Source organism: Porites lutea, chromosome 4, assembly GCF_958299795.1.
Source record: "Porites lutea chromosome 4, jaPorLute2.1, whole genome shotgun sequence".
Taxonomy (NCBI): domain Eukaryota; kingdom Metazoa; phylum Cnidaria; class Anthozoa; order Scleractinia; family Poritidae; genus Porites; species Porites lutea.
This window is the reverse complement of record NC_133204.1, coordinates 45,861,064-45,882,812: the sequence shown is the minus strand read 5'-3', so window position 1 is coordinate 45,882,812 and position 21,749 is coordinate 45,861,064. Positions and strand designations below refer to the sequence as shown.

The 21,749-nt window shown below is 40.1% G+C and overlaps 2 protein-coding genes across 3 annotated transcripts in view; one reads left to right on the top strand and one right to left on the bottom strand.

Moving 5' to 3' along the window:
* Positions 1-2,931: 2,931 nt before the first annotated feature.
* The window catches only part of LOC140933801 (xaa-Pro aminopeptidase 1-like), a 45,357-nt gene continuing 26,539 nt past the window's right edge, over positions 2,932-21,749 (bottom strand). The window contains exons 23-24 of one of the 2 annotated variants that reach the window (XM_073383454.1): positions 18,315-18,365; positions 2,932-3,143 (exon numbers count right to left, since the gene is read on the bottom strand). In XM_073383454.1, coding sequence (XP_073239555.1) covers positions 3,024-3,143; positions 18,315-18,365 — 171 coding nt within the window. In that variant the 3' untranslated portion in view covers positions 2,932-3,023. Of the gene's footprint in view, positions 3,144-17,165; positions 17,675-18,314; positions 18,366-21,749 lie in introns of those variants that run through there. The other variant, XM_073383453.1, reaches the window with a different exon arrangement.
* Positions 9,700-11,003, top strand: LOC140933119 (uncharacterized). The gene has a single exon (XM_073382636.1). It carries the CDS (start codon positions 9,700-9,702, stop codon positions 10,861-10,863), a length of 1,164 nt encoding a protein of 387 aa, XP_073238737.1. The 3' UTR covers positions 10,864-11,003.

Below are 21,749 nucleotides of genomic sequence, written 5' to 3'. Positions count from 1 at the left end.
TTTTTTCCTTTTGAATCGATATCCATAGTGGCCGTGAAGCTTGGTTTTGCAAAATTATTTTTCTAAAAACGAGAAGTAAATATCGTTTAATAAGCCGGGTACCGTGATTCTCGTTGTGTCTGTTATTTTCGTGAAATGAGAATGTTATTTCGTAGTAAACGTGATCGGGACCTCCCGCCTTCCTTCACCAAGCTCTACTGATTGTCTACGGAAACGGCGGGCAATTATTGTCGCGGTTGTGTTATTGAATCCGAATTGAGATTGCATATTTGAAGAAAACTGGTTGTAATTTGCTCATTGGCGCTAACAACAGCCAATAAAATGTTGCGTGAGGAAGCACTCTAGTACCCTGGGTACCAGAGGTTCTTTCTCGCGTGCGACGGGGAGCTCACCGTTTTAAGACTTGACCGAAACCGGAAACCGCGCATGAAAAGCCTCTGGAACCCAAGGTAGCACTCTAGTAACTCGCGAGTATATTAAGGGAAGTACTTACAGTTGAAATATACAGTCATACAGTCAATATACAAAAAATCTCGATTTGCTTGAACAGGGGCCGCGAGGAATCGGTAGGTAATGATGACGTTTCTATTGTTTGCGCCCGCAAGTATTATTGTGCAGTCATACTTTGATACTCTTTTGTGTTACGCAGTGCTTCTGTGGAGTAGCTGCTTTGAAAATTATGGATCAAAAGACACTCGTTAAGCGCATATGAGGTTATAAGGTGCGTTTAACTGTGTATATATAAATACTCGGAGAGTTTGCCAGACACGAGCTCACAAATCTTTAATTTATATTGGAAACCTTGCCAGACACTCTTTCTCTCTCTTTGACCGGAATAAGACTCAGCCCCAAACAAGAAGACGAGTGAACAACAGCTAGCTTATCACTAGCAGAACGATGGACGATTACAGAAATTCGCCGACAATCAAATTCTGTGCTGACTTATTCCCTGCTCACAGATGTCCTTCCGTTATAAAGTTTAAAGTACGACTAGAATGCGCGAGCGTGAATCGATCAAACGTCCTTTTAATTTCCGGCAAATAAAATGAACTGAATGTAAAAAGTGGAAGAGAAATAGCGAAATATTCAACTTCTAATTAAATCTTTTCCTATGGTTTAGAATAAACTATTCTCGAAACTGAGAATGTTTTGATCAAAGCTTTGTAAATCGAGCTGAAACTGTGCTTGGAACCTTGCGTTTCCTGTATTTATCTCACCTATTGTATGGAACATGTGTGAAAAAATCTTCATTGTGAATCGGTATATTTCAAAGAGGTACATAACGAGCAAGAATGCTATTGACCGACAATATACACTAAAAACGGGGGCAGCTGTAGTGTCAACTATTACTAGTTAATAGCTATTGGTAAAGTGGTAATGGAAAGCATGCCAGAAACTGACCCGGGGGGGGGGGGGGGGGGGTCTCTACGGAGTTCCGTCGAGGCCCTCAGCACCTGACTCTGTTTAAGACAAAAATCGCTTTTCATTCTGCTATCTTGTTCAAGATTAAAGACCCTGATTCCTTTTAAAACCCCATACAGAAGAACTGAAGTATTTTTTTAAACTAACGTCATGGAATTAGACTGCCCTTGGAAAAAAAAATCGTTGCTACCACACACGTAGATCGCTCATCCCCAACCGTTACGCTTCTCTACTGAAAGGCTGTCAGTACAAAAATACACAATGTTCAAGACGCTGAAAAGTGAAATTTGGAGTTTAAGAAACGACGTTTTCGAACGACGCACATCAACCGGAAGTGGATTTTTTGTGCTCTTGAGGCGTGATTTTGAACAAATGTTTGGGCAGCAGATCTTCTCTATAAGATTAAAGGCACTTAGCAATACAAGTTTGCTAGCGTCAAGGCATAATATAATAGAAAAAGGCCCACTTCCGGTTGACGCGCGTCTCTCAAAGACGTCGCTGTTTAAACGCCCTATTGCATACCCTGTTTAAGACTTGAGACCCTGAAAACCATACCCTCTTGGGTGGTACTACATATCTTTACCCCAGTAATGGTCAAATATATGGAAAAGAACCTCGGTATAACGAAACCTCGTTATAGCGACCAGATTTTGCCAGTCACTTGGCCCTTCGTTATATCGAAGTTACACTGTAGACGCATAATGGCTCAGTATATTCCAAGCGTGCTTATTGCCCCCGGGCATTTGTCGGGCTTTTCTCATCTTGGAAATTTGTCAGAAAACCTCTGCCCCGAGGTGGGGCATTTGTCAATTCTTCTAGAAGAGGTTAACATCGTGCATTTTTCAATATTTCATTTAAAAATACGACTCTTTCAGCGCTGGAAATTTCTGTTAACACTTAGCTAAAACGGGCATTTTTTGCAAAAACAAGAAAAGTGGCGGTGTCGTGTCGAGAATGCTTGACTGTTTTTGATCCACTGCGGCACGTGTATGAATATGTGTCTACTCACGGTGATTAACGAGAACGTCAGTGGAGGACGGGAAAGCGCACGGAAAGGACTGAACTCGACTTCCGGTGCCCGATTCGCCGCTCTGCTATTGGTCAAGCCACTGCCGTCACGTTGTCGTAGCTTAGTCTGCCTAATGACTGCCTGAAGTAAGTAGTAGTTTGTCAGAAGTATGTTACAAAAGTAAATTGCGGTCACGTGGTTAGTTGTTGAATGAATTTTAGTTTAATGAAAAGAAAGAACTTCAGCTGTAGAAGGTAATCCAGAGTAAAGTTATAACTGATAGTAAAATCTACGTATGGTAAAATTATAAAAACTAATGAATCACATCTTGTCTCTACAGCACAAAAAACGAACGTTTCTCGAGAACAAACAGGTTGCTTGAACTTCGAAAGCGCTTCTATGAGCGATGATTCTCTAATATGGTTTGGCTGGTTATAGCAATTTTCTTTTCTGATCAATTGTTGTCTCCATTATTCTGAAAAAAAATGTATATTTTCCTTTATATTCTCTCACTTTTTACAAAAATGCGCACAAAGCTTCTGATTGATTATCATTGCTGATAATCTAGGATTTGAAGACACAGGGAGGCCAGTCAGCCAATAGGCACTGTTTCCTTAAGCAGCCAGTTGAGAGCGCTAGTACGGCCCTGTTCTCTTAGGGCGGCACCCACTTTCTCAGCGCATAAGCCATGGTACCAGTTAATCCATTCAACCTGAAAGAAATAAACAGGAAAAAGATGCCTATGTATAGCCACATCCTCCCCCTCTCTGTTTTTCCTTTGTCAAGGGGGGGAGGGGGGAATGCGGCTACACGTAGGCTAAGGTAAAAGCTGTGGGAACAAGGTTGGTTTAGTACAACTTTATACTACTTAACAAAGAAATACTTAACACACTAAAGCCCACGACACAACACCCACTACACAAACACAACAGACTAAATAATAATTATCACCACCAACTTCAACACATAAATGCAATGTCCTGATATGCACTACATTACACTACACTATACCACACCAAGCCAAGACACAAACACAACACGACCACGACCAAATGTAACCGGAAAACACCCTGACACAACGCCAAGCCACGCACTAATGAATTTAACAAAACGCGAGAAAACACTGCTAATGGCTGTTGTTAGTTGCGCCAGCTAAATTCACTTTGCTTTGAAATCCGAGTTGAAACCTTTGGAACATCTTAACACCCTGTCCTTTTAAGTCTCTCCCTCATCCAAAGCTGTAAAATCACTTGCAATACTCTTTTTTTTATTGAGAGGAGTAGTAGTGCCAGACTACTAGGTGTTCTAAAAATTAAACAACATACACAAAGATAAAAATGTAAATAACCAAACCTCCTCAGTTGTCAACATGGAGGGCAAAAGAAGCTTGATAATGATTGAATTGATTTGTTTTTCTGTTTCTTTTTTTAGTTTTAAATTAGAGGTTTGTGTAGTTGAATCAAAATTCAAAATGAGGAAATAAAAAATGGAAACGACAACTTCAGTTAAAAGTTGTGATTACTGTCTTATCTCTTTCATTCGTCTTCCCTTCCATCTCCATCCATTCAGCCATCCGCCCATGGATTAACTAGTGTTTAATAAATCTGTTAATTGATGGATGGAGGTTAGAAATTAAAACAAATTCCGTTCCTAGTTTTCATGCGAGTCCTCCACCAATATAAATGTTGATTTTTAAAAAGAGAGAGAACTCGGATCACCGGGAGAAAACCCTTTAAATTACGTGAGAACTGAACAACAGGCGCGACACGTACGTGACTCCCGCCCGGAACCGAATGACGGGCTTCAACGGTGTTACAGTCGAGGGCTCCACACCACCAACTGACCAGCCATCCCTACTCCTTCCCCCCACTACCCTCCTTTCTACCACAATCACGCCCGTCTGGTTCACGACACGCTTGTGCATTATTTGGCTGTATTGTATGTGTACAGCTGTCAATTTTTAAGAAGTTATGTCCTGAGCCGAGTTTGCACGATAATTTTTAACCTTTTGAGAAATTCTGAATACTGCTTGGTGATTTCTGAATTAGTCGTGAGAAGATAAAAGACCAGTTCGAAATCTGCCTGTTCTATCCCGCCATGTTTCCTAACAGTTTGTCCCATCTACCGTAATTAAATAATCTCGTAGTTGTTCCCCCAGATACTACGACAAGTTTTTATGCGTATGGACATATACAGTACATGTAGTACATGACACGCCAGACGTATCTTTTCGTCATAGGCGCATCATACGTCTCGATCATGGTAAAGGACACACATATACAAAATTAAAAAATATATTTTTTCCTTGTCGAATCCGCACATATTTGATCGCTCGCTGGCCTTAGCCTGATTCTCAGACGGTCTAGGGTCGCTTGTCTTTGGTCATTCATTTGAATGCAAGGCATGCGTAATTCAACAGGGAGTCCGATATTTTTGGACTTCAAATCAGATCTTTCCCTCACAGCGGTCAAACGCAAACATTCAACGCCACTTCCGGTTTTTGCCGGCTCGAACTTTGCAAGAGTTTGAAAAGAAAACCTGCAAGACTTTCTTTTGTATGAAAATGTTATAAAGATACATGTAGTGCTGGGAGAGAAAATTACAAACTTGGAGTCTATGAGGATGAACATTAGTAAATTCGGATCAATGTATGATTCTGAGAAACTGCCCACCTACCCCACCCCAAACCTAACATTTTGCCCAAAGCGAGAAGCAAGTGTTAATGTTAGGTTTGGGGAGGGGCAGGCGGCAATTTCCGAGAAACACACATTGATCGACAAAGCTTAACTTTTCAGCGACTGCCTTAACTTTGGACGTGAAGCGAAATTTTTCGGAAATTTAAGACCTTGTTATGCACCTATCAATGTAAACCCCGTGGGGGGGGGGGGGGGGGGAGGGGGGGAGTGCGGGCAAGGGGTGGGGATTTGACAAATTTTAAAATTTTTCGATCAAATTCCCCAGGGTGGGAAACGAAAGGTCAATCAAATGTGTCAACTAGCCCCCACCCCAGGAGAAAAAATCTAAACAAACAATGCTATAATACCATATAAAACGAATAAAAGAACATTTCAAACACGTTGTTACTACTTTTATTTACGGTTAACGGAAGCTCCATTAAATTACTGGCTGTAATTAAGTATTTTATCTCTCCACTAGCATCTCTTATCTTGAACAACAAAATCACTCCAGGAAGATTGACCGTGCTATATAATATTAATAAAACGTAAAATGCTTTATAACATCTGCTCAACATGTCGGAACAGGTCGGATCAGTGACCCATAAAAAATCCTCTGACTTTCATGGTGGAATTCGATTTCAATCGAGTTTTACAATCAGATGGGAACTTGAAGATAAAAACTTCCACAAAATAGACATTATCTGTTTAGATGACAGTTTAAAGTATCAGATTATGGCGATTAAAACAAATGAAAACTTCATACCTTTCTCCAACAACGTGACTTTCAGGAAGCCTCGAGGGACTAGCCTGAGTATCAGGCCTTCGAGGGACGGACTTGGTAACTGCTTCTGAATTGATACCAGGCTTCTGTCGGTCAAAGTCAAATGTCCCGACCCCGTGGTCGCTTCACACGATCAAAAGCCCGACAGGGGGGATAGTCCCAGGCATCAAATCCCCTCCCCTTGCCCGCACTCCCCCCCCCCCCCCCCCCCACGGGGTTTACATTGATAGGTGCATTAATCGAACGTTTTGGCGGGAACTGCGCACGCGCCCCACGTTTGACCGCTATGTGGATTTTTCCAGGGTCGCTTGTTTCCCCACAGCTGGTCAAGCGGACACGCGAACCGAAACACGGCGTTCGTGGACTAAATAACTTTTTTCATTGAAAAAACCTTAATCCTTTCCACTTCCAAATTACTTAGAGTATTCGATTATCTTTAAATCAACGTTTTAAAAGGTGACAGTTGTTAAGACGTGTCTAGTTTCCGTCGTCATTGCAGTCATTTGCAAATTCATATACAAGTAGGTAGCATAATTAAGCAAATGGCTTGGCTTACAATCATCTTTTTCTTTAAGACAATACCCATCCATTTACATCTGCTTGCACTAGTTAAGGATTGAAAATCTTTCGCTGTATTTTGGATGCCTTCTGGGAAAACTGTAAGGTAACGGACCCTCCTTACTTCATCAAAAAAACCAAACGCACATAGTGTCTATAAAGCAAAACACATTCAGGTAAAACGCATAGTTATAGTGATTTATTTTGCTAATTTCTACGGGCTGCAGATGGCTAAGCGAAATGAAAGGACTCGCAAAGGTTCAACTCCTATGCTATACCTAAGCCGGCGTTTTGGTTCAAACATGTCAAATACTTCGCCACTTCATCTGTTTTAGGGGCCAAGCAGGGCAGAATGCAACCAAGGTTTTATTAGTATCCCAGAAATGCGTGTTTAATGATGTATATCGCCATATTAGGCATAGCTTCTATCAAGCAAGGGTGGTTTTATTCACATCTTACACGTGTGCGGATCAATTTTTGAATTTAAACTTGGTTTCTAATATCAGCTACCAAAAAGATAGAAACAAAAAGTAAATAGAAAGAGAAGACGAGGACTTCAATTTGTCTTTAATAATTATCGATAGAAGCGAGGAAAGCGATGAGCGTTGGAACATTGTCTTCTTCGAGCAAACCGCTATATTGTTTGCAAGCAGCTATGGATAAATAAATTGTAATGAATTTCTTTTGATTTGCATATCTTCATTACAAGTAGCCTGAAATTCATCCGATTGCTTCGAGTCGTTTTCTCCTCTCAACAACGTCTGAATCGACGGGCCGTTAATGCCGTCCAGTGACGTCATTCACTACCCGAAAACCGGGTAGTGATTTTGATTGGTTGATTGTCTAAACATTCGCATAATTATGTATAATTATGAAAAATTTTAGCGGGATTGTCGCTTGATATTCAGTGGATCGCATCCCCGGCATTCTTTCGTTTAGTTCAAACATTTCGATAAGCTTAATCTTTATCTTAAACAGCAAAATTGCCCTTGTCTTCGAAACTGAAGTGCTAAATTGAATTGCGAATGAAGAATCATTGCGGAGAGTGGGTAGGTTTTTCATTTAGAGCTGCTTTGTGGTTTCAGCGGCCGGTGATTTTGTTTACGCGAAGTTTTCTGAGATCAATGTTATAATTCGACCTTCTTGCTATTTTTACCGTCAAGTGTAATGATTCTGTTAGCTCTTCTTTCTTGTCTCCTTGTTTTTTTTCTTCGTTAATTAAAGCAAATCGTTGTGTTTTTGAACTAAGTGTTCCGTGTGTGTGTTTATTTCATTTGCGTGATTGCGACCGAGTTTGATATTTATAGATAGTACAACCGGTTCAGAGTTGTATTGCATGCAGTTGATAGTTTGAACGTTAAACATGAATTACAATCCAAAAAAATAAAGCAGTTCTGTATCATGCAGACATTTCCAAACGATACTTCTCGGTTTGCCACTTGAAAATCGTGTTTTACTTTTTGCATGAATTAAAGCAAAGGTCAAGGACTAGTGACGTCACTGGACGGCATTAACGGCCGGTCGATTCAGACGTTACTGAGGGAGTAATAACGACTCGAAGTAATCGGATGAAATTCAGGCTACATTACAAGGGGCTTAGGGAAAGTTCATTTAATATGACAAGGGGGTGCGATGAAGATATTGAAACTCGAAACTTGAAATTTTAGCAGCCCCCCTCGCTAGCGGTTCAATTTTTTAGGAGCCCCCTCCTTGGTAGTCGAAAAAATTTCAGAGCCCCCGCCCCCCCTCCTCCTTCAATTCCTTTGCTCCCCTGAAAAAAGATCGCTAGACTGTATTAAATATATTTACCGTTATTGTCTTCAATGGTTTATACTATGACAAACTTGAGATACAGTTGTGATACAATTTTCTAAAGCATTTTTGGGATGAACAAGAGTGTAATAATTACTGAGACTACATTTGTTATATCTGTAAACCACGTGATATAGCTGAGTCGCACAGGTCATTAAATTGTTGAGTTGAAAACCATCCGATCTGTATGATGATGTCATGTGTTGGTTTTGAAGTATACAAATTTTCGATGCCCCCCTTCCTAGAGCAACAATTTTTTCAGAGCCGCCCCTTCGGGTGTCTAAAAATTTTCGGAGCCCCCCCTCAATATCTTCATCCCCCCCCCTTGTCATATTAAATGAACTTTCCCTTAGTCACAGTCATTGTTAATGTCTGCCTCCACTTACTATGTCACAATGAAAGTGGTCGTCTTTGAATGGTTATCTTAAAGTATTTTAAAAATTACCTTGAATCAAGCAGACAATCAAAGGAAACCTTGAATAATTAATATAGTCAACCAACAATCGTTTGCAAGAGAAGAGTTGAGACAAAATTACAGTCAAAACAGGTCAAGCGTACCCCTCAAGATTCTATTAATGAATTGATTATTTGAAAAATGAATCCGTTAGTCGTTCCCGTAACTGGTGTCAAATTCAAATCGGAATTACTGCATGCGTAATGAGCAGTGAATAATTTAGGAGAACTTGTCTGTATTTGGTCAGATTGATAATCTTTTTAATGAATTAAAATTCTTAGAAGACATTTACATCAAATTCAGGGAAACTGAGCTGGTAGAAATTTCGTAACTGAATCGCGTGTGAATTCACGGCTCATTACACACGCAAGAATGTAGAGATGAATCTGAAATCTACAACTGCCAACGGACTCAACTTTCGAATAATAAATTCATTAATGGAATTTTGGGGGGTACGCTTGACCTGGCTTGACTCTAAGGATGAATGTGACTTTCATTATGGTTTAAGAACTAATTTATGTGTCCTTCCTTTGATAGATTTTGTTGTGGCGGTAATTTGGAACTGAAGTATATTTCTCTTTTTTTCAGGCCACATTTTGTTAAAAGGACGCACGGCCATCATAGCTAACAGTCCTAACATTTATTGGTTGATTGGTAATCCGTGACACCACCCGCTGGGTTCAGTTTTGTGAAGTTCTTATTCAAACTCATTAAACGAAAATTTATGCGACAGACGAATCATTGTGTGCAATAAGCCAATATTCCATTTGCTGGTCCCACGGAATACTTGGACACTTAATTTTAAGCGACTGTTTGACTGGACTTGCTGAGCCGACTGAAAGTGTCTCTATCAACTGAAGATATATTGAACATCGTACGAACAAAATTGTTATATCTTTTTCTCCTGTCGCCGTTGAAGCCTTGGTATTGTAATTGTTGACGTGGTATTGTGTTTTGCATAACAGCAGTTAGTCAAAAGTTCCTGATGTCTTCCAAGAACGCTATCACCATTGGGAGTCTCATTGAAAAAGACCTGAAGGAAGCCTATTTTCTTCCACAGAAACCGTCTTCGTATGGCAAAGGATACAGATTCCTCAACGATAAGAAATACCGCGTATTTGACTACCCACCGTATTCATTGAGTTTTCGTCGGATTATGTCACCATTCCGTCAACTTCCCGCAGTCGGGAATGAAATTCCAGTTATCATGGAGTGCACACCAGAATCGTACTTGCAACAGCACTGGAAACAATGGCTTCCTGCTTTTCCTCCGGTAGTTATCAAGCCACTGGACGAAGGACTGCAAGATGATGTTCCAGTCGTGACTACAGGGGCATTCCAAGGCATCCCGAAACACAAGCACAGCGTAGATCCAGATATCATATATGAGGTACAACTCAAGAGCTCGATACTTGACATCAAAGCGCCAATGCCGAGGCACATGGACGAAGATGTCGTTTCTTATCCTTGCATGGTTAAAGTCGACATGAGCGCAGGTGGCATGGGAAACAGACTTGTTAAGAACGAGGGCGAGTTGTCTGCCATTTTGCGACAAGTCAGAGATGTGTGCGGTTGGAAAGGAAAGGCTGTGTTCCAAGAAATCATCCCTGGGATTAAAGAAGTGCCCAGCTGTAATTTTCACCTGCACAAATCAGGGGAAATCTTCTGGATCGGCGCAGACATCGCAGGATTTAATGGATACTCCTTTACCTCTGGAACAGTTGACTGGGACAAGCAAGAAGAGTATGAACATCTTTTATACGAAGAGTTCACTATACCAATTAAAGAATATCTTCAAGAGCGAGGCTACTTCGGTTTGGTCAATTTCGAGGTTCTAATCACAGATCACGGAAATTACCTGGTGGATGTAAACCCGAGAATTGGTGGCGATACCACGCATGTACTACTGGCTCGCTACTTGGCTTTAGATTTTGGCTTGAAGCATTCGAAAATATTTTTCTTCAACAAGCACAGCACCACAGCTAAGAAGTTAGTCGAGAAGGCAAATGGCATCAACCAAAATGGAAATGGGATAGTAATTGTACTATCTGCCGCTGATGTGGACAAGGGATGCGAGTCTTTCTTGTCCGTTTTTGCTAAGACACCAGAAATGGTGCAAAGTCTCTTTCACAGAGTGATGAACGACTGATACTAGAATCTATATCAAAGGATTTTAAAATTATATAAAAGTAGTTTCTAAAAACTATGGTATATTGCAATTCCTGGTATTTGATTGTTTAGAGGAAGTGGTATATAAGCTCACATACAATTTACCACAAATGTGTTAGATTACGCGTCTTTTACGCAATGATTGCGGCCGATTTTGAGGGATTTCTTTAGGTGTTTTTGATAAAACAGTTGTTTCACTCGCGCTTGTTGGATTTGAGATCAGTAGTTCTAGCGCGCTGAGTTGGCTATCAACCATCTTATATCCAACGTGTGCTCGTGGAATAAGTTTTTTTAAATAGGCCATGATATCATAACGAGCCAGGCCTGATAACGAGCCGCACCGTCTTAGCAACCAAAAAAATTTTGTTTATCTAGAAGAGATGTCCCCTATCTCAGCTGGATACCCAGAAGCTTGTAACATAGCCTGAGTATCAGGCCTTCCTAAGGGGCTAGGGGAGAGGAGATTTTAGATGGGGGAGGGGAAGGGGGAGAAGAGAAAGGAGAGAGTTGAGACACTTCGCCCAAAGCTGGGCTTTTTTACGTTCTATTAACTTCAAAAAGAGGAAATATAGCTTTCCTCCCCAAGAGAGAGAAAGTTTCTCTCCTTCACCTCTCTCCCTTTTTCGCTTCCATCTTTCCCCTTTTCCCCAGAAACGCCTGATACTCAGGCTACTTGTAACATTCACTATTCCATTTATCTCTGATCATATTTCGCATCTAATACGATAGAGGCGTCAATTTTCGCGCCATCATGTCATCATTCTAGGGCGAGAAATTAATTAAAAGCACGGCATTCAGCAAATGTACGGCTCAGGTTTTCGGCTAAAATTATTCAGTGCCGTCAAAGAAAAAAACATATTATTAAAGTCTGCGTATTAAGTCGATCACATTGCTAACACAGACAAAAACGCTTAAATATCCCCTACAAAATGAACGGCTGAGTTTGTTGTTTCTACGGGTCAAACTGCTACTCAGGCATAATAATATGCCGGGATTTCAACCTGGATGAACCAGAAAGGATATAGAACAACTACCTATTTTTTTTTCTTTTTACGGCTACGGGTCGAAATGCTAAACGTGTTATATATCCTAGAAGCGCTCAGGCATAATAATATGCCAGGACTTCTACCTGGATGAACCAGAAAGGATATAGAACATTTGCCTATTTTTTTTGTTTACGGCTACGGGTCGAAATGCTAAACGTGTTATATATCCTAGAAGCGCTCAGGCATAATTATATCATGCCAGGACTTCTACCTGGATGAACCAGAAAGGATATAGAACAACCACCTAATTGTTTTTACGACTACGGGTTGAAATGCTAAACGTGTTATTTATCCTAGAAGCGCTCAGGCATAATAATATGCCAGGACTTCTACCTGGATGAACCAGAAAGAATATAGAACAACTGCCTAATTTTTTTTTTTTTTTTTACGGCTACGGGTTGAAATGCTAAACGTGTTATATATCATAGAAGCGCTCAGGGATAATGATATCATGCCAGGACTTCTACCTGGATGAACCAGAAAGGATATAGAACAACTACCTTTTTTTTTTTCTACGCGTCAAAGTTCTAAACGTGTTATTCTTAGAAGCGCTCAGGCTTAATAATATGCCAGGTTTCCAGCGACTGATTTTAGCTGATTTTGCGGTGCGCAAGAATGGATAATTTACCCGACTTGTAAACAGATATTTCCTTCAGCCGATTGTGTCTCATGCAAGAGAATGTCATGTCTGCGTTGTTTTGTTTCTACTGAAGTTTAATCAAAGAAAGCTAAAAAAGGGAGATCGCAATTTATACTCTTACGAACTATAAATTAGGGCTTACCTGGAAGACACGTTGAATTGTGCCGCCATCCTTCAAAATATAATCTGGCTGCGTTTAGGGAGACAATTTCCTGTTCCATCCAGATTTACTTGGTATGTGTGTTTGCGAGAATCTTCAGACAAAGAATTAGGTATACACTGATTCGAATGGCTTGGCGATACTAAGTGCTTAAGTCTGTTTACCGATTACAACATGTTTTGGAAGTATTGAGAAGCGCGCCAAACGAGGTTGTCACAGCGTTCTCGAGCGAACACGGCGCGACCCGGATTGATAAAATTACCATTACATGCAGCTATCATACCAGTGATTTCTCCTTTCGTCGCATAATGAATAGTTTGTGAGCACATCCTCGACTCTCGAAACATTTGTCTTGCGCCGCTATAGAAGTTGCTTCTCCCGCGAACCATAGGTAGATTTCCCGCTTAACATAATGTTTGATAATTTATGCAAAAGTTGACCTCGTGAAATTCAGCAGTGCATTAATATTCAAAAAACATCTTGAAAGACTCCCAAGTTTTCTTTACATTAGTGTTCAGCTTCCTTATGTGAAGTCGTTGCAACCATTTTTGTGAAGCCGTACGTTTGGGGTCTTTTGACTTTTAAGCGAGAATTTGCCCTTCTTTAAGCGTCGACGTCTTCGTTTCTACTCTCAAAATTAAAATATTATGTCATCCTTCATTAGACAGATTTAGATTGACGTTTACTGCAAACGTCACATTCAAGTTGGAAATGTCCCAAAATAGAAAATGAGCAGATAAAAACAGCTCAAAGCAATTCTTATGGATAAAACAGACGTGAATCTACTGATTGGGCATAGCAGGGACTGGTGCGTGATTTACTATATTCACAACACGTGACGCCGTGTGATTTTCCTTTTGGGTTTCCGTGATTGGTCAATATCATTCGAAACCAGAAGCACAGACATTAAAAACAGATAGTCATGACATCATTTTCTGGTCCTTTTTCTTGTTCCTCAACCTCTCAATCGCATTATGACCTCCATTCTCAGATCAGTGAATACTGGGTAATATGGTTTTGAACAACATCGGATTTCACAGAAGCAACTTTTGTACAATTAAAGTCATTCAATCAGCTGTTAACGCTCGATCCTACCCAGAAAGGACGCTGAAAACAATTTATTGAAGCTGATTCACTCAAAGGGTTGAGTTAACTTACTGCAATCGCACCTCATTTTCGTGATGCGTGATACGTACCCCACCCACCCCGCCTTTGACACCAATTAGAGATTTGGGACCCTTTGGGGAAAACGTCTAGTGTAACTGCACCTATTGCTGTTATTTAATTATAATTTGTAATTTTCTTATTGACTTACTGGTCTTTACTTGTAGCTACAATCGGCGACAAAATGAGTTGAGACACTTCGCCCAAAGCTGGGCTTTTTTACGTTCTATTAACTTCAAAAAGAGGAAATATAGCTTTCCTCCCCAATCCCCTCCGTGTTGTGTCCTTATTCTAGCTGCCTATAGAAAACAACAAACACCCCAACTTTGAATGGAGGGGACAGGGGAGGGGTGCGAAATTACTCTATTTAAGAACAATGTCTCAACAGTTTTGTCGCCGATTGTAGATAGGAACAACCTTGTAACTTCCCTTTTAAAATGGCGTTTTTTCACTTTTAAACCTTGTATCCGTTTTAATGCATCTTGAATAAATTATGTACGTTATGTTATGTTAGTTATTCACCCGTTCAAGAGCGTTACTAAAGTGTATTTTCGTGACTTGTGACCGACCCATTTTTCTCGTAAAATGAAAAACTGGTCTTTTTTTCCTTTTGAATCGATATCCATACTGGCCGTGAAGCTTGGTTTTGCAAAATTATTTTTCTAAAAACGAGAAGTAAATATCGTTTAATTAGCCGGGTACCGTGATTCTCGTTGTGGCTGTTATTTTCGTGAAATGAGAATCTTATTTCGTGTTAAACGTGATCTGGACCTCCCGCCTTCCTTCACCAAGCTCTACTAATTGTCTACGGAAACGGCGGGCAATTATTGTCGCGGTTGTGTTATTGAATCCGAATTGAGATGCATATTTGAAGAAAACTGCTTGTAATTTGCTAATTGGCGCTAAGAACAGCCAATAAATTGTTGCCTGAGGAGGCACTCTAGTACCCTGGGTACCAGAGGTTCTTTCTCGCGTGCGACGGGGAGCACACCGTTTTAAGACTTGACCGAAACCGGAAACCGCGCATGAAAAGCCTCTGGAAACCATTCTAGTAACTCGCGAGTATATTAAGGAAAGTACTTACAGTTGAAATATACAGTCAATATACAAAAAATCTCGATTTGCTTGAACAGGGGCCGCGAGGAATTGGTAGGTAATGATGACGTTTCTATTGTTTGCGCCCGCAAGTATTATTGTGCAATCATACTTTGATACTCTTTTGTGTTACGCAGTGCTTCTGTGGAGCAGCTACTTTGAAAGTTATGGACCAAAAGACACTCGTTAAGCGCATATGAGGTTATAAGGTGCGTTTAACTGTGTATATATAAATACTCGGAGAGTTTGCCAGACACGAGCTCACAAATCTTTAATTTATATTGGAAACCTTGCCAGACACTCTTTCTCTCTCTTTGACCGGAATAAGACTCAAACAAGAAGACGAGTGAACAACGGCTAGCTTATCACTAGCAGAACGATGGACGATTACAGAAATTCGCCGACAATCAAATTCTGTGCTGACTTATTCCCTGCTCACAGATGTCCTTCCGTTATAAAGTTTAAAATACAACTAGAATGCGCAAGCGTGAATCGATCAAACGTCCTTTTAATTTCCGGCAAATAAAATGAACTGAATGTAAAAAGTGCAAGAGAAATAGCGAAATATTCAACTTCTAATTAAATCTTTTCTTATGGTTTAGAATAAACTATTCTCGAAACTGAGAATGTTTTGATCAAAGCTTTGTAAATCGAGCTGAAACTGTGCTTGGAACCTTGCGTCTCCTGTATTTATCTCACCTATTGTATGGAACATGTGTGAAAAAATCTTCATTGTGAATCGGTATATTTCAAAGAGGTACACAACGAGCAAGAATACTATTGACCGACAATATACAGAACAGGGGCAGCTGTAGTGTCAACTATTACTAGTTAATAGCTATTGGTAATGTGGTAATGGAATGCATGCCAGAAACTGACTGGGTGGGGGGGGGGGGGGGGGGGTCTCCAGGGAAGTTAGGGTATAGAGTTCCGTTAAGGCCCTCAACACCTGACTCTGTTTAAGACAAAAATCGCGTTTCACTCTACTGTCTTGTTCAAGATTAAAGACCCTGATTCCTTTTAAAACCCATAAAGAAGAAAGTATTTCTTTTAACTAACGTCATGGAATTAGACTACCCTTGGAAAAAAAATCGTTGCTACCACACACGTAGATCGCTCATCGCCAACCGTTACGCTTCTCTACTAAAAGGCTGTCAGTAAAAAAATACACAATGTTCAAGACGCTGAAAAGTGAAATTTGGAGTTTAAGGAATGACGTTTTCGAACGACGCACATCAACCGGAAGTGGATTTTTTTTGTGCTCTTGAGGCGTGATTTTGAACAAATGTTTGGACAGATCTTCTCTAGAAGAGTAAACAGAGTAAAGACACTTAGCAATACAATACTTGCTAGCGTCAAGGCATATTATGATAGGCTGATTTAGCAACAGGACGCGAACGTCATTTGATGACGAAAAAGCGCGCGGAAAGGACTAAACACGACTTTTGGTGCTCAATTTGCCGCTCTGCCATTGGTCAAGACAGTTGTTTGATTTGCGCGCGCCGTCGTCAACTGACGCTCCCGTTCTGTTGCCAAATCAGCCTAATAGAAAAAGGCCCTCAACCAGACCAGATTTTGCCAGTCACTTGGCCCTTCGTTATATCGAAGTTACACTGTAGACGCATAATGGCTCAGGCAATTCCAAGCATACTTATCTCCCCCCCCCCCCCCCCCCCGGGCATTTGTCGGGCTTTTCTCATCTCGGAAATTTGTCAGAAAACCTCTGCCCCGAGGTCGGGCATTTGTCAATTCTTCTAGAAGAGGTTAACATCGCTCCTTTTCAATATTTCACTTAAAAATATGACTCTTTCAGCCCTGGAAATTTCTGTTAACACTTAGCTAAAACGGGCCTTTTTTGCAAAAACAAGAAAAGTGGCGGCCGTCGGCCGTTCAGAGGAACGGCTTGGAATTCTGGTGTCGTCTCGAGAATGCTTGACTGTTTTTGATTCACTGCGACACATGTATGAATGTGTCTACTCACGGTGATTAATAACGAGAACGTCAGTGGAGGACGGGAAAGCGCACTGAAAGGACTGAACTCGACTTCCGGTGCCCAATTCGCCGCTCTGCCATTGGTCAAGCCACTGCCGTCACGTTGTCTTTGCTTAGTCTGCCTAATGACTGCCTGAATTAAGTAGTAGTTTGTCAGAAGTATGTTACGAAAGTAAATGCGGTGGTTGTTAAAAAAATTTTAGTTTAATGAAAAGAAAGAACTTCACCTGTAGAAGGTAACCCAGAGTAAAGTTATAACCGATAGTAAAATCTAAGTATTGTAAAATTATAAAAACTAATGAATCACATCTTGTCTCTACAGCACAAAAAACGAACGTTTCTCGAGAACAAACAGGTTGCTTGAACTTCGAAAGCGATTCTATGAGCGATGATTCTCTAATGTGGTTTGGCTGGTTACAGCAATTTTCTTTTCTGATTAATTGTTGTCCTGATTGTTCTGAAAAGAAATGTATCTTTTCCTTTAGATTCTTTCACTTTTTACAAAAATGCGCACAAAGCTTCTGATTGATTATTATTGCTGATAATCTACGAGTTGAAGACACAGGGACCCCATTCAGCCAATAGGCACTGTTTCCTTAAGCAGCCAGTTGAGAGCGCTAGTACGGCCCTGTTCTCTTAGGGCGGCACCCACTTTCTCAGCGCATAAGCCATGATACCAGTTAATCCATTCAACCTGAAAGAAATAAACAGGAAAAAGTTGGCCACACCCTCCCCCTCTCCGTGTTTTCTTTGTCAAGGGAGGGGTGGGGGGGGGCGAATGCAGCTACATGTAGGCTACGGAAAAAGCTGTGGGAACGAGGTTGGCTTAGTATAACTTTATACTACCTAACAAAGAATACTAAACACACTAAGGCCCATGATACAACACCCACTACACAAACACGACAGACTAGAAAGTAAATAATAATTATCAGCACGAACTTGAACACATAAATGCAATGTACTGATATGTACTACATTACACTACACTATACCGCACCAAATCAAGACACAAACACAACACGGCCACGACCAAGTGTAACCGAAAAACGCTCTCACACAAAGCCAAGCAACGCACTAATGAACTAACAAAACGCGAGAAAACACTGCTGATGACTGTTGTTAGTTGCGCTAGCTAAATTCACTTTGGCTTTGAAATCCGAGTTGAAACCTTTGAAACATCTTAACACCCTGTCCTTTTAAGTCTCTCCCTCATCCAAAGCTGTAAAATCACTTGCAATACTTTTTTTATTGGGAAGAGTAGCAGTGCCAGACTGCTAGGTGTTCTAAACATTGAACAACATGCAGAAAGATAAAAATGTAAATGAGCAGACCTCCTCAGTTGTCAACATGGAGGGCAAAAGAAGCTTGGTTTGTACGGGAAACTGCAAAAGATAAAAGTATCATAAAAGAAACACGCTAACATAAGCCTTCAAATGTCATGGTTTCAACTATTTTTGCTAGGCGCAAAATCTCCTGTCATTTTCTCCCTCCCTTCCTCTCAGCTTTCCTCGCCTACTGCGCAAGCGGGGTTTCTATAAAAGGCCGGGAAAGAGGGCGTGATGGGTGACGACATGGTTCGCTTTACTAATTCGATTTTCTAAGCGCAATTTTTACGCTCTCGTGAACACGATGAAGACTGGCAGCCCCGGAGTTTAAGGCGATTTGTTTCCGCATTGTTGGAAAGGTGTTTTAAAAACATTTTCGAAGCTTGATGTAATATATCAAGCACTGAGAAGAGAGTTGAAAATACGACGCGCAGCGGAGTATTTTTGACGAACTTCGAGGTGTTTTATCTGGTGATGAAACACTGTGTCGAATGCTTGATATACCTTCACAAACAAAACGATTTTAGAAGGAGGATTTACGGATGCAAAAAATGAGCAGTTTTTCATCTGATTTCCAAACAGTCATTAAACATTAATTTCCTTTGAATTTTCTTGATTAATTATTAGTGAGTTTGAGAACTAAACATAGTACCGAGTTTATTGAAACTCTGACAACATGTATCGCGAGAAAAATCGCACGCCGCTTGTTGACAATGAAGATAACAATCAGATTGCCTTGGATTTGCCGCGTATGACAAAAACCGCATATAAAATCGCAAGTGTAAGCCGGTGTAAATGAAGAGCTTGCTTACAGGCTATTAACTGTCAGTCTTTAAACTTTACAGTAACAGATATACCGGAATCAATTTTTACTAATGTCTAGCCTTAGCTTCTAACTGGAAACTAACATTTCTCAAGTTCTTATCATCTTGAGGGCCGAAAAGAAGAAATCAAAAAAGACATCTCCGGATTTGTACAGTACAGTAAACCACTATTAACACTATTCATTTTGCCTCAATTTAAACAAAAAAGCCCTTTTCTCACGACCAAACGGAATCACGGAATCCGTTCTTGTTATTCAGAGGTTCTTTCCCAGGGTTTGTTGCTTTGCTGCGTAACCACTGTAACTCCTTTCGTCTTATGATGGGAGTAACAGCGGTTACGCAAAAAATCCTAAACACTTTCAAACTCAAAGGTCACTCTCCACGTTACCTACTAAAGGCGCTTCTCTTTACGTGAGTAGGGCAGCCGGTGCATAAGCGACTACGAAAAAGACGAGCAAAAGAAATAACAGGAAATAAACATAAAACTACAAAATTACAGAAGGAAGCACCACAATTGAATGCTAAGTCTTCCGCCAACTAACAAATGTCCCTTTCCGCTTTCTGCCTTGGCCAGGAAACTGTGGAGAAATCTTTTCTTTAAATCTAATTTCTTTAGTTGTTCTTAAGTATTTTGGGGTTAGAAGACAAAAATTAATCTTATGAGTTAAAAACTATGAGTTGGTAACAGCGTGATCATTACCCAAAAATACGTTGAGACAAGGTAAGTTGTTTATTTTCCGAACTTAATTTTCATTTGAATGATTAATCGTATAATATTATTGCGCCTTTTTCCCTCAAGGTTTCTCTTATCCTAGAGGGGAGAGTCAAAAGCGATCTGTCGAAACCGCAAAAAGAGTAACTTCGCTTGTTTGCTATACGTAAGTAAAACTCGCTTTTAAACAAGCTTTCAAAACACTGGCCAGTCAGCGAGTCAAAGTAGAGCCTAAGAAAGAGATTCATTCTTATTTTTTTAACTTAAAGAACCATATACTCACAACAGATATCTGAGTTTGGAGTGTGGCATCTTACCCTTAAAACTTCTTGACAGGGAAAGAGTATTTATTTTTATTTAAAAACGGTACAAAAACGGAAAAATAGCTGCGTGCTTGCACAAAAATTAAATAACAACACATCAAAATTCTGGACATAAACCCTCAAAAAAGGGGCGAGAGAGACGGTTATTTTAAAGCTGGGAAGCTAATAATTTCTTTTCTTTTTGTCATTTTTATGTTAACTTCAGAACTGGGAAGTTTCCAAGAAAGGTAAGTTTTAATTTGATATTTATAATCGACCTTTTGCAAGACGTAATAAACAGTAGCTTCGCCAATCGCTCCGCCTTTGAATAAAAACTGACTCCGAACACGATTTTAACAATTTCAATTGTCTAAAAATCTGAAATTTCCATATCGTTTCTTTTCAATTGTGCTAACAACGACAGCAAACTTCAACTAAATTTTTACTTTTGCATGCGTCCGGTCGAATCAAAAGAAATAATTCCGCTAAATAGCTTTCGTAGCCATAAGGGAACAGGACTGCAACTCCTTGTAGTGACAAAGCAGTTAAATAACAGAAAAAATACTTGACAAATCCAATCGGTCTAGAACATGTCGAGAAGCGCCACGATAAAGATTATATCAGTCTTTAGTAAAATCCAACTAGTGGTCTATTATCAATGCTGCGTTCTGATTGGTTGAACTACTACTTGGCTATATGTTATCGCCCACTAGTAGCGAAAAGCGCCGGCTTTAAAAACCAAAACAATGGCGGCTGAATCGCGTTTTGCTAGCTAAAGTTGTTTTGTCTCGATATTTTTGACCAACTAGTTGGATTATTCCTCTCGCCCTCATGGCCTCTGAGTCAATAGACCATTCGGCTCTCGGCCTCATGGGCTATTGATTGAGAGCCCATTCGGGTTCGAGGAATAATTGTTAATTAGTCTACGTCAGCATGAAACCGATCAGTTATAGCGCCTTTCATGTTCATAAATCCATGTATCTGTTCAGTTTTGTTCGATTCGAATCGAAACTGGCTTACGATGTCAGATTTTGTTTACGAGAGCATCATCTCAAGTAGGTCGCCATTTCTCCCTAAATCTATTGTTTTTTCCAACCAAAAGCGTTTGTAAATTCCCCGATTCCTCGTCGAAAAAGCCTAGGAACTCCTGGTAGTGACAAAGTAGCGACTAAATAAGACAAACCATACCCCCGAAAGTCAATCCAAACACTCGACAAATAACTACTGTTATTAATGAACATGCATAAAGAAAATAACAAACAGAGAAGTCATTTTTTGAAAAATCTATTTGAAAACCCAAATGTTTCTGTACTCAAATGAAATTCGCATTTCAATTCCAGCGTAATGTGTCCGTTACTCAACTAAAATTTTTAATCGATGCGATGAAAGCTACACAACAAAGCTGTCTCGAATCTGAGCGCGTTTCCTAAAAAAAATTGCTTGAATTTAACATCAAATCGACTTACATTGTAAAAGTCAATAACAAAATGCTAATATTGCTAAATTTCAATTTTAAAACAGACTTTCTCACAAAAACACACAAAATGTACACAAGTTTCGTACTTTACAGAACCATTAATTCCCTACATGACCATAAAGTGCT